The 12,755-nt window shown below is 39.2% G+C and overlaps 1 protein-coding gene across 14 annotated transcripts in view; it reads left to right on the top strand.

Moving 5' to 3' along the window:
• Positions 1-9: 9 nt before the first annotated feature.
• cadpsb (Ca2+-dependent activator protein for secretion b) overlaps positions 10-12,755 on the top strand; it is an 81,156-nt gene continuing 68,410 nt past the window's right edge. For 6 of the 14 annotated variants that reach the window (XM_057338342.1, XM_057338330.1, XM_057338335.1 and 3 more), the window contains exon 1: positions 12-601. In XM_057338342.1, coding sequence (XP_057194325.1) covers positions 263-601 — 339 coding nt within the window. In that variant the 5' untranslated portion in view covers positions 12-262. Of the gene's footprint in view, positions 602-12,755 lie in introns of all 14 variants that reach the window. The other 8 variants (XM_057338337.1, XM_057338334.1, XM_057338336.1 and 5 more) reach the window with 3 other exon arrangements.

Here is a 12,755-nt window from a genome sequence, read left to right as displayed (position 1 = left end):
GCGAACGGACGCACAGCACGGAACACGTATGCAGCAGCACCAGCATCATTGCTCAAGCCGCGTGAAGAGATTGCAGTGTCTGTTTCCGCATCCTGCTCGTGCATTTTCTTACAGCACGCGAAGTGTTTCAGGATATTAAAAATTAACCGACGATCGACAAACCCTCTGAATGCCGAGCATCACCTCAACAAATTGCTAGGTTTCACGCTGCAAATAGCCCGTCTTGCGTTTAATTAGCTCGCGCGGTTAGTCGAGGGCAAAAATGTTGGATCCGTCGTCCAGCGAGGAAGAATCGGACGGGATAGTGGAAGAGGAAAGCAGAGAGGTGATGGCCCCTCAGTCCGGATCCTCTCGCATCTCCCCCAGCAGGACCAGCGAGAGCTCAGATAGGCTCCAACCAACCAGCCGCGGCTCCAGCGTGCGTCCGTCCAGCCCGAGCCCGTCGGCCGTCAGCGAGCAGGAGAAGGAGGACGTGGAGAAACTGCAGAGGGAAGAAGAGGAACGAAAAAAGAAGCTGCAACTCTATGTTTTTGTGATGCGGTGCGTCGCCTATCCCTTCAACGCCAAACAGCCGACCGACATGGCGAGGCGACAGCTGAAGGTAAGAATGTGAAAAGTGGAAATAAGGTCTCACCTTGAGAAATGCGTCTTTCACACTTTATTTTAATAGGTAAGCTCGTGTCGTTATCTGCAACGCTGCATGCCGTTGCATGCGTAAGATGAGTTAAATGTTAAAGTGAATGCACCATCTTGTTCATGGGACACCTGCACGGGATGGGAACAAACGGAAATGTTGGGCTGTGAAATCACGCCGCTCGAGCGTCCTGTCGCGAAGCCCACAGCCCGAACGAATTCGGCCACGTTCGGTCACATTCGGGCGCACGAGACGAGCTCTAATTATAGATATTCTTCAAGAGGGTGATGGACCAAAATAAAGCGGTGTCGTTGCCGTAGTACAGTCATGTGACTCGCTCGCATTGGAAGTCACTGGTTGTGTGCAGTCATGCGGTGATAGGATATTCAGCCCCGTTTGCGCCATCTCACGCTACGCTCATTAATCTTCCAAGGTGACTTTTGGTGTAACAGATGCGAATGTGGGATGCAACTGTTCGCAAGGTCAAAAACACACAATCGATACATGTGTCATGTGACCCGAGGCAAATATTTAGCCATATTATTCTTTCCCCCTCATCATTCAGCAAAGACGCACAGTTGTTTTGTTGAGGGTATTTATCTGTTACAAATAAAATGTAACATCTAAAAATCGACCAAATCTGTGCTCATCATTTACACTGAGACTTTACGAGCGCTGTTCCCACTGGCAAACTATTGACTTATAAATGAAAGAAACAAAAAGAAATTTGTTATAGATTTCAGTTACTGACCGTAAAAACACTTCCCTGTTCAAAGAGGTATTGGCGGTCCCATCCAATTTCCCTCGGGTATTGATCCAAGCTGATCCTCCTGACTATTTACAACATGCTCTGAAACCACAGTTAACAGCTAGAGTTACTGTTATAAGGTAGCTATGAACAGCCCTGGATTTAGTGCAATACAGCTTATTCAGAGCAGTATACAATAGACTTCAATGAAAAGCTGTGCGTGCATTTATTCTACCGTATTGTTATTCAATGCTCGACTTTCTCACTGGGTCACGGAAGCCATTATAGATGTAGAAGCTTTGATCAATACGACGTTGCACTGGAATACCTGCTGTTTGTCATTACTCTTATTACAAGTCAAAGCTCTGATCCGCACAACGGGTGCTGATTCAATTGAGTGAATCAGGCCTGCTGGTATTTGGGTCACTACAATGAATCTCAGAGTTGAGTGAGTCACTGTTAGGGTCTCTTTAGTTCAGTAGAGTCATTCAGTCAATCACCTTAGTGACTCTTAGTGAATCTTCACCATGTATATCAAGAGGGACAAGGAAATGTAACTTTTTGTTCCCTGTGTTTATGATGCAAGACACGTAGGATATTTTTTCAACTGTGTTTTATATGAGGTTCTTTGAATAACTCGGCGAATATGAAAAATGACTTAAAACTGGCTTAAATGCCAGTTCAAGGCAGAAAAGTCTTTTCAAACGGTGTCTTAAAGGGCAGCAATATCATTAAGTAGTATGTCGGGTGAAAAAATGTGTTATCAAAAAACAATGGCATTTCCATATGTTCATGCTGCAGGCGGGTAGTAGCTGTTCCATTTAACTTCACAGTAAATTATATCAGAACTCATTTATTATTATGCAGTCATCTTTAAAAATCATAATTAAATGTGTTTTCTCTATATAGGCTGCCTTTATTATTTGAAGAAAGTAACTGTTTTATGATTTCGTATTCAAGTAATGTAATTTCAAATGAGCTCGTGGGATTGAATGTAAATGAATGCAGCTTATGTTTTACTCAATAGGCATTTAAAGTTTTTATGTCAAGCCATAAGTATCTAAAGAAAAAGAAAATGTGCATCAAAAGTATAGAAAGTACCTGGTTATTCAGTATAACTTAATGCGTGCTGCTTTATTTTTTTATAACCACCAGAATATCAAATGTTGATTCCATGTTGATCACCCTGATTTTGGGTTTTTTATTATTAAATATAAAGAAGTAATTTATTCTACATCCATCTCAACCCTTGGGCTTCATTGAGTTTAGCTGTTGTTCTGTTGGCCAATGTACCAAAACCTGTTATCAGCTCCATCCAAGCTTGTCATGGAACATAAACATTTAACTCTTAACACTCAATTCTAGTTTATTCACAAAAGCCTTATAGCTTCCTAGGCCCCAGTATCCATGTTTCATTCATCTTTGGCGCACCTGAAAGGTTAAAGTCCTAAACTGCTCAAACTGTTTACCACACCTGATCCATTAACATTCAATAATGTGACAGTAATGTGGTCTTCCGTTAAATAAGAACCTCGTTGTCTCTTGCGTGTAAAACACATGTTTACTCCCTTCAGTCACTTTGTTGCTCTCTCGTTGACTGATTGGTATGCTGACCACAGCATCTCTGTATCTCCTCTCATGAGCTCCTGGTCTGGGCCGGCAGCCCTTGCTTGAACCTTAAATGATGCAGGCACATGATAGAGATCTATCAGCAGTTTTGCTCTTAGGCCTTGAAGGAAGATAGAATTTCAATTATCTGTATCCTTCCCGTGTTTGATTTCATCACTGATTGTACATGCACGCCCCTTCCAGCAGATAAGGTGGTCCCGTAACAAGAACACGTCATAAAGATGTTGAGCCACTAACAGATTGCAAAGTCCTACACTGAGATGTTTGTCACCTCTAGAACCAGCAGAGCACCCTTAGATCAATATGTACTTTTACTTGTAGCACGGTTGCTATTGCTTGTGTTTAATTTTATAATTTATATTGTGTTCAAAGTTGTTCTTTTGATTTAGTGACAATGCACTCAGCTCGTGATGCGATACAAAACACAATACTAGGTTCACGATACGTTGATGTCATTTTTTTTTTGACATAACTTAAAGGGGTCATATGGCGCGAATACGTGTTTGTGTCTTTGGTGTGTTATAAGTTGCCCATGCATGTATTAGACACCTAAAATTGCAAAAATTAAAGTGTCGGTACAAAAGATGCATTCTATCTAAAAGCAAATGCTCAACCAGACCTGCCTGAAACGCCTCGTGTAACCACACCCCCACAAATCCACGTCAGTTCGTGGTATGAGTTGACTAAGACCGCCCAAAAAGAGATCATGCGGGCATTAGAAAGACTGTAGAAAGAGCGATGTCTTATTTATTACATAAAATAAAAGGTCTGTGGATTTTAGGTTTAAAAAAAAGGATAAAAGTCAGGCAGGAGCTGGGCCTGCGTTAATATTATAAAGACTTTCCAGCAGAGACGCGTTAGGACCCGCGGTGATTTTTAGAGAAAGATCGTCTTAAAATCACCCCCGAGGAGGTTGCTTTGATTCGAATAAGTATGTGAGTAACATTGTTTTTTCTGTTTGTTAGAACCAAGATATGTTGTTGTTTTTGTTCTAATATTAGCTGTGTGACGAAGCAGTTTTGAGCATCATTGTTTATCTGGAACCGCTTTAATATTGTACTCGTCCAGATACTTGAGAGAGAGAGCGCGTTGGCACTTAAACTGTAGAGAGAGTGCGTTTTACTCTCTTTACTCAATGATGAATAAACTTACATTTAATCCGCGGGTCACATGCGTTCTGAACCGTAGAGTACGATCCGTACGGATCACGGATCATCCGCGATCCATTTCACCACTATACCGCAGGGGAGAGGGAGAGGAAAGGCGCGTTGTAGAGTTGTTTGTCCGTTTAGGGCTGCTGTACAAAACATGGTGGTGAATTCAATGTGTGTAGGGCCGCTCTGTATGTAGATATAAACAGCTTATTCTAAGGTATTACAAACTTAATGGTTCATTACGTAAGGTCTTTATACACCTCTGAAGAAATAGTTTTGTATATTATATTGTATTTCTGTCAATAGATCCTCCTAGAAACCCAGTATTGTTCCTTTAAATCGTGTATACACATTGCATTACATCTAAAACAAATGATAATATTCGTTTTAGCCTTGTCATTTGACCCCTTTAAAAAATGAAACTAAAATACAAAAACAGATTTGTTTTCAAAACATTGACAATTTTAATGACATTTCTTTGTAAAGACGCATTTCTTTGTCTGTACATGTTACAGAATTGACACAATTTTAATAGAAAATGCTAATTAAAAATATTTAATACATCTGTTTCTGAAAATAAAGCAGAATTTTGAATTCATAAAGGAATCAGGGAAGCTAAACCCTAAGAGAGAACTTTTTAAAGCACTTCAAGCACAACATGAAGTACGAAAAAGTAAACATGTTAACGCATCGAAGCCGATAGCCTCGTGGGAAGTGCTCGGATACCTGGCGCGGTTGCGCATCGGGTAACCGGGTTTAATTCCCGTCTCGTGGTCTTTCCCGATCCCACCCCCATCTCTCTCCCACTTTATGTCCTCTCTCTCACTGAATTATACAAATGAAGGCAAAAGCGCCCAAAATAAATGTTTAAAAAAACATGTTGTTGGCAGCTCAAACAATAGCATTAAGCATTATCAAAAAATAATAAAAATTCGCTGAAGCTACACTAAATATTGTATTATTTGTATCATGATACGTGCCACAATCCTGTATATGGTTTCACACTTTGCTTGACTGTTTTATCAGTATTTTTACTTTCCGCTTCTGTTGAACTCAGTTTATTTTAGTTAGCTCTGAAGTCTAGAGTTTACTATAGTTTACATTTACATTTATTCATTTGGCAGACACTTTTGTCCAAAGCGACTTACAAGTAGGAGAGCATATAAACATTTTGTCAACATGCCAAACAGTACCGTTAGTTTACAGGGCCGTGCTACTAGGAGGATTAAAGCTGGAGTAAGCAAAGCAGAGAATGAACAACAATAATTAAAAAAAATTGACAGAAAGACAGAGTTATTGGTTAGTCAAATAAATGCGGAACAGGTATGTTTTGAGCTGTTTTTTGAAGTTCAATCTTCTAATTCTATCTGTTTTAGTTCAATTGGTAGATCATTTCGTAAGCAGCGCAAATACTGTGGGTTTGATTCCCAGGGAGCACACATACTGATAAAAATGTATACCTTGAAAGCACTACAAGCCACTTTGGATAAGAAGCATCTACCAAATGTGTTAATGTAAGTCATGAAAATATATTTTGTTTTGTTTGAGTTTTGTTTTCGTTCTTTTACAAAATGCTGAATTGTGTGTGAGCAGTGACTCCTCTCAGGACAACATTGGGAGTGACGGCTCTCAAGGGCTTATTGTCTTCTGCTTAGCTGGCGAAACAAATCTTGATGTCATTTCAGCAGCAACCTATCTGCAGATGAGTTTTCCCGCCCCTCACCCTTGTTCCTCATCTTTATTTTGATCTTCTTTCATGTTTTAACTAATTACCTGCTATTTTTGATCTCAGACAATTACCTGTTCGAGGAAGTGCAATAAGGTTGCAATCTGTATCTATTTCTTTTATCAAGTTCACCTTTATTTTGGAGGAGAGTTCCAAAGGAAACTGAAATATGCTAATCTCGTGGAGGTTAAAAATGTTGTGCGATCATAGTGCAAGATTTAGGGGTTTCCAACCAGCCAACCAAGCACAATATCTATGTTCTAGTTTGAATTACAAAAGCATTACACTTCTTCTGTTGAACATGTCAAATCACAAACGTGTGTTGTTGAATTTCATATTTACCATATATTTATAATTCCATTTGGATAAAGCTTCAATGCTCAGAATAAGATATAAACATCTGTATTGAAGCTTCACATCAGCATCGCGGTCCATTGACACAGTAACACTGTGGGTATGTGATAACGCATGATGACAGGCTAAGCTTGACTATTGTTCGGGTCTCATCGCCGCACCTTTCGAAAGGCTGTTGACCTTGTGAAAAGAGCACAAAGGGGCTGTGTATTGCACTGTCACTCACTGCTAGACTATTTACTTTCCTGCAAGGCTTTAGCTTTTGGCTAGATTTTAGATGCCAGGATGTATGTGCTGTGCATCTAATGTGTTTTGTTTTGTTACGTTGCAAACAGCAACCAGAAGCAAATTGCTGGTCTCAGTGAAGCTGTGCAGTCATAATGACATGCAGCATAGAAATTACGCAATTTCTTAAAATGAGAGTCTGTATGTAATGTGCATTGAAATAATGCCTGTCCCAAGTAAGTAGATACGTGAGAAAGAAGATACTGATGTACTTTTTCTTTTATTGAACAAGATGGTTTGAGTTCAATCGGTGCGTGTGTTTCAGAGTCTTTAGCGCAATCAAACCCAATAAGACTGACCCCAAAGTTCTGCTTTACGGTCTGAGGGCCCCAGTGGGTACGGCTGCTGGCCGCATGATTTTATTCTCAAAGGAAGGATTCTGACAGGAAGGCAAATCAGAGCAGCTTTGTATGATGAATGAAGTTAGTGTGCTTGTATCGAGTTGCCAGGCTCACAAATTCAGTTTCATTCTCCACTGATTTCCAATTGAGGTCTTTTACAGAGCAGCGCTACCAGCATGTCGCTTGCATGCGCATGTGTGAAACATCAGCCACAATCACACACATGCACACATATGTTTAATGGCAGGCCAGTCTGTGTAATATGAAACAACTGTAAATGGAGAAAGACTGAGGGTGACACAGTTTGAAAAAAATAAGAGGAGAAATAAAGATCTTGAAAGACATGAAGACTGTTATAAAAAGCTCAGACGGTTATTAAACAAGACTAAACCAATAAATCATTGCTTTGATTTGCGTCCGTTTGAAGCTCATGAGGATTTTTACAAAAAGACAAATTTCATAAAGTCTTATCCTCTACTCCTCATCTTGCTGAATACTGTAAAACGAGCTTTGAAGTTGCACGGATGTAAACCATCTTAATATTATGTAGATGGAATTTTCAGAGCAGTTTAAACTGTGGAAATGCCAAATATAAAAATAAATGGATTACGATGTAAAAGATTATTATTGTGTACATAAAGATAAAAATCCGGCTTGTCCTGTAGATGGTAAACCTTGCGCACGAGCAGATGCGTTTCCTCTCTGGAGAAGTGTCCAGTCTTTGCTCTTGCAAATTCCACCGTGTAAATAGCGAATCCGCTATGGCGCGAGCGCAACTGGCTCTTAAAGGGAATGAGAGATGAGACTCTGATTGGTTTACTGCACATTACGCCCAAAAAACATCCATTACTCATTAAGAGAATCGGGGCAACCATTCCAGATCATGCGCCCGGGCGCGCCGACCGTTTTCCCGTAGTTAAACTAGCAAAAGTGGATTCGGACACGCCCTGAGTGCACCTGCACCGTGCGCTTAAGACCATGCGCTTAGATCATTAAAATAGGGCCCCTAGAGAGACAGAATTTTCATTTTTGGGTGAACTATCCCTTTAAGGATGTTGAGATGTTTTCACTGAAATGATTAAGAAAAAATGATTAAGAAAATAATTTCCGCAGTGCACGCACATTTTGATACATGTTTTCAAAAGGTACATTTTCTTTAATGCTCCACAATGTTCGGATGAAAAATCACATTCTAAAGTTTCACAGGGCATTGATACGGAGAAAATATACTGCAAGAAAGAATATGGTCTGATGTAAAGTGAACAGTAAGGACACAACAATGACAGACTATAATGGAAAAGCAGTGGAGGTCATAAAGGAGATTAGAAGACCCTGAGAGACGTGTGAGTTAGTTAGGAGAGGTTCCCGTGGAGATAAGAGGATGTTTGATTGAAAGACCGGTGTGGATCTCCTCAGAAGAGATTTGGAGATTCTGAAATTACCTTATTAATATAACAGGGTAAGAGGGATGAAATTTATCGGTTCATTAGGCACACCGAGAGAAAAGGACAGGTGAGAAACGGAGGAGACGGGCAGATTCATTTTGTCCGAAGTAATAAACATCCAGATGGAAGGTCCTTAAATTTGCTTTTTCACATTAGTGTTTGAATTATTAAATAGCAGAATAAATGGTGGCTATTTTAAGGGCCGCTTTAATTAACTTATGACCCAACTAGGGAACAAATTTAGCCTCTCCTGAAGCTCTAAATGTAGATTTGGGAGCAATATTTTAGGACAGACAGACAGATGAGTTGATAAGTGAATGGATGGAGAGGGAAAATAGAGATGGATGAGCTTTTGTCTTTTAGATTAGTCTCGGCTGTCAGAGGTCATTGCGCTGTTTATTTCCGTGCATACAGCTGTGTGAATGTAAACAAGGGAATGTTTTATGTTTCGCAATTCATTAATTGCAGCTTGTTTTGCAAGCTGTGTTTAATTTGGTTGGAACAACATGTTTACATTTATAAAATGCCAATAATAAAAGCCAATGTAGCGTGTGCTCAGTGTCATTGCTTTGCCAGAATAGTTAGACTTTAAAAATGTCGGCTTTTGTAGAAAAAGTCTTTGTTGGTTTTTGTGGTCCATGTGCATGTGTGTGTTGTATGAGTTTGTACATGTGTGATTTTCGGCTATTTAAAGAAGTGTTGTTCTGAGAGAACTGAGGTGTTTAGATAAGGGACTAGCTGTCAGCTCAGGTCCTATCAGTAAATCTTCGAGCAAAATAAGAGACCCAAAGATTCAGTATTATGACGTGCATTTACATAAAAGGTCAAGTTTACATGTGTGTTTGTCTTTTTTGTATTTCTCAGGTTTGAAATATGTGGAGGCTGTTAATTGCATATTTTTAACATTATGAATATGCATTTACATTTTAGCCTCTGAATACGTTTCTAATAAAAATTCCATAATAAAACTCCTAATGAGACTCCCTAATATTCATGAAAACAGGGTGTCCTGCCCAAGATCAGTTAGAGGCAAAACTTGTGTCTAATTTATGTTGCTATTCAGCACTAATTGGCCTCTCATATTTGGGCACTTTGAAGATAGACGGCTCAATTATATAAGCTGGAAAAGTGATAATAACCCTCTTTGGTTACCACAGCGCAAACATAAACCCGCAACCAAACTTTGATTTGAGGTATAAAGGAATATGTTGAATATTAATGGTTATAATTGTGCTAGTCAATGAAACATCAATAAAAGGCTCCAAATAAAAAAATGCATCTCATAATTCCTTCATTTGCATTTATGTACCAGACACTTTTATCCAGAGCTAGTTTGTCAGCATATGTCTGCATTCCTTGGGAATTGAACCCATGACCTTGGTGTTGCCAAGCTGATACAGGAAAGCATTTAAATGTTGTCTTGTGTTGACTAAATTGTATTGTAATGGTGCTTTGGCAATCATTAGGAATTGGAAATAAAACTACGGTACTAATGACGCTGTAGAATGTTTAAATGTGAATTATATTAATATCCATTTGTCTTGAGTAGCGGTTAACCAAAATGAGTTTCGCAATTGCTGATGTCAATACTTTTCTAAAGCGCTGCTGTCTGATGTTCTGCTGATATATACTAAGTAGGTGATAATGTACAGTCAGCTTATCGTATCATAAAATAAAAGCCTTGAGGGGTTCTCATTTCACAATGGGGTCCTGATCACTTTGTTGGGTTTAATGACGGACAGACTGCACATTAACCCAGTTAACACACTGCATTTTTCCAAATAAATAAATGAATGCACATAAAATAATAGATTTTGAATTTATATGTGAGAAGTGTTACAAAAGCACAATTATGTAGGAAATTGGTTGCAAATTATTTTAGCACAGAATGTTGTGTCAGATTGAAGTATTTCAGAGACCCATATACAATATAAATGAATAACTGCAAATAAAACACATTTTTATTTGCATTTTGCTCAATATTTGTTAAATACTCTGCGTTTTCAAGCTTCAGGTCAAGCATAGTGCCATCAAGGTAATGGGTTTGATTCCCAATCCTAAATGCACTTAATGTCACTTTGCAAAAACTCTTACTGTAGTGAAAGCATCTGCCAAATCCATAAAAGAAAACCAATTTTTATTATCAGTTTTTAAGACCTAACACTTTGCGGATGCCAGTAACCTCAAAATGGCCAAATATCGGCCAATTACTTGACTTAGTAATGTATTGGTCTATCACCAGCCTTTCTCCAGAACAGTAGTTTGGATAAGCAAGTAGCCTGCGGGGGTTTTTGGCCTAGAGACATGAAGAGAGTAGGATGAGAGGAAACAGTATTAGCAGGAGTGGAGGTGGAGGATGGTGTCACCGTCTAGTGATGAACAGCAGTAGATACTAGTTGTTGTGGCAGTATAACACTGTTCTGTTAGAGAGCTGACTGGGCCCTTATTCTAAAGCCTCCGAGACATTTTTCTCATCTCATTGCAACCACACACACACATCCTCTTGTGAACCATAACACACACACCCCCATGCACCCAGCTTTTTCCATATCCTATAATCCATTAAGTAGCACTAGCCGTTCTTTCCCTCTCTTCCTCAATTTCTAGGCAGGACAGCATGATGACCTTCTGTTTACCTCAAGGACTGTGAACACGTTAAAATAAGAGAATCTTATACTGTTGAAGTCCTCATATTCTAGTACGAAAACTCTCTTTTCTCTCTGACACTTCAAATATTAGCCTACATAACAGCTTTTAAAAAAGCTTTGACATTTTGATAAAGTCCTAATTTGAGGCAGCATACGAAGTTAATGAAATAATTTAAGGGGACAGTTTACCCCAAAAATTTAATTCTGTCATTTACTCACCCTCCTGCCATTTCAAACCTGTATGACTTTCTTTCTTCTGCAGAACACAAAAGAAGATATTTTGAGGAATGTTGGTAATTGAACAACAGCGGTTCTTCAAAATACCTTCTTTTGTGTATTTTAAATAATCATGCAAATTAATATGAAAAATTCTAATATTTTTGATCTGGATTTGAATTCCAAATTTGTTTGGTTCAGACATCTTAAGGGGCGTGTTCAAGCTGCTTCTGAGTGTTATAGTCAACATTCCTCACAGAGAGCCATTTTACATGTCTTCATGTCACAGTTTCTTATTTTTAGGATTAGTGACATCTCAGGCAAGTGCTTTTACACCCCACCCTCCCCCCCCCACACGCACACATTTTAGTTCTTTCTCAAAGACAGACTGACACACTCACTCCTATTATCAGCCCGATTTTGCTTTGTCTCTTACACACACTCACAGATCCTCTCAGCTCACATATGAGCGCCCAAGTTTCCAGCCACTCTCTCCATCTCTCCATCACACGATACTTTTAGCTTCGCCCATTATTTTCTCCACTTTTATTCCCTGGCTCAATTTGATCATATTTTCTTTTCTTGTGCTTGGATGTAAGCTCTGTCTTTTGGATGTGATTACAACGCTCTGCCATTATACAGTTTCACAATCCATCGCTTTACTCTCCTGTTTCCCCTAACAGATACTTCACCAGTTTATAATGTAGTCTTATTGGCTGTCAGTATGCTAATGGAGCGTCAGAGTGCGAGATGATGTGCACCTGTGACATGACTCATGTAGTGTACACATACCAGCTGACATGAAGGGATTGAATGTATTTAAGAGGCATTTTGGTGTGCAGTTAGGTTTTGCTTAAAGCAAATGCAAGGTAATCCCTTTGCGTTTCTTTTAACATACTGCTCTGCAAAATAATGTGATTTTCTTAGTATTTTTGCCTGGTTTTCGAGTATAAATATCTCAACATTCTTAAATTAGGATACTTTTACTTAAGAATGACAAATTGCACAATTACTACTGTAAAGGCGGTTTCCCATTAGCACTTTTGGTGCGCACCCGGGTTCGATTAACATCAGAGTTTGGTTCGTTTGGATGATGTGAACGCTGTCTTCAGAACCCGGGTGCGCACCCGCAAACTGTACCGAGTCCGCTTAAAAAGGGAGGTCTGGGGAGCGGTTCATGTGAACTCCTGCTTGGTTTGCTGTTGATATGATCGCAATCGCACCAAATCGCGGAAATTAATTGCTATTAATGATGTATTGTTTGGTAAAAATGTGTGTTTGTGTGTGTGTTTCACTCTTTTCTGACGAGCGTGACTGACGTGCTCCAAGCAGAGAAAAAAAAGGTATTTGGAAGAATGTTTTTAATCGAACAGTTCTGGGGCACTATTACTATAGTAGGAAAAAATCTACTATGGTAGTCAATAGTGCCACAGAACTGTGTAGTTTCCAACATTTTTTAAAATATATATTTTTTGTATTCAACAGAACAAATACATTTATACAGGGTTTAAACAACTTGAGGATGAGTAAATGATGACAGAATTAAAATTTTGGGGGGAACTATTCCTTTTTGTA

The sequence above is a fragment of the Triplophysa rosa genome, linkage group LG7 (assembly GCF_024868665.1).
Source record: "Triplophysa rosa linkage group LG7, Trosa_1v2, whole genome shotgun sequence".
NCBI classification, from domain to species: Eukaryota; Metazoa; Chordata; class Actinopteri; order Cypriniformes; family Nemacheilidae; genus Triplophysa; species Triplophysa rosa.
The sequence above is the reverse complement of the archived record's forward strand: the minus strand, read 5'-3'. Positions and strand labels throughout refer to the sequence as shown.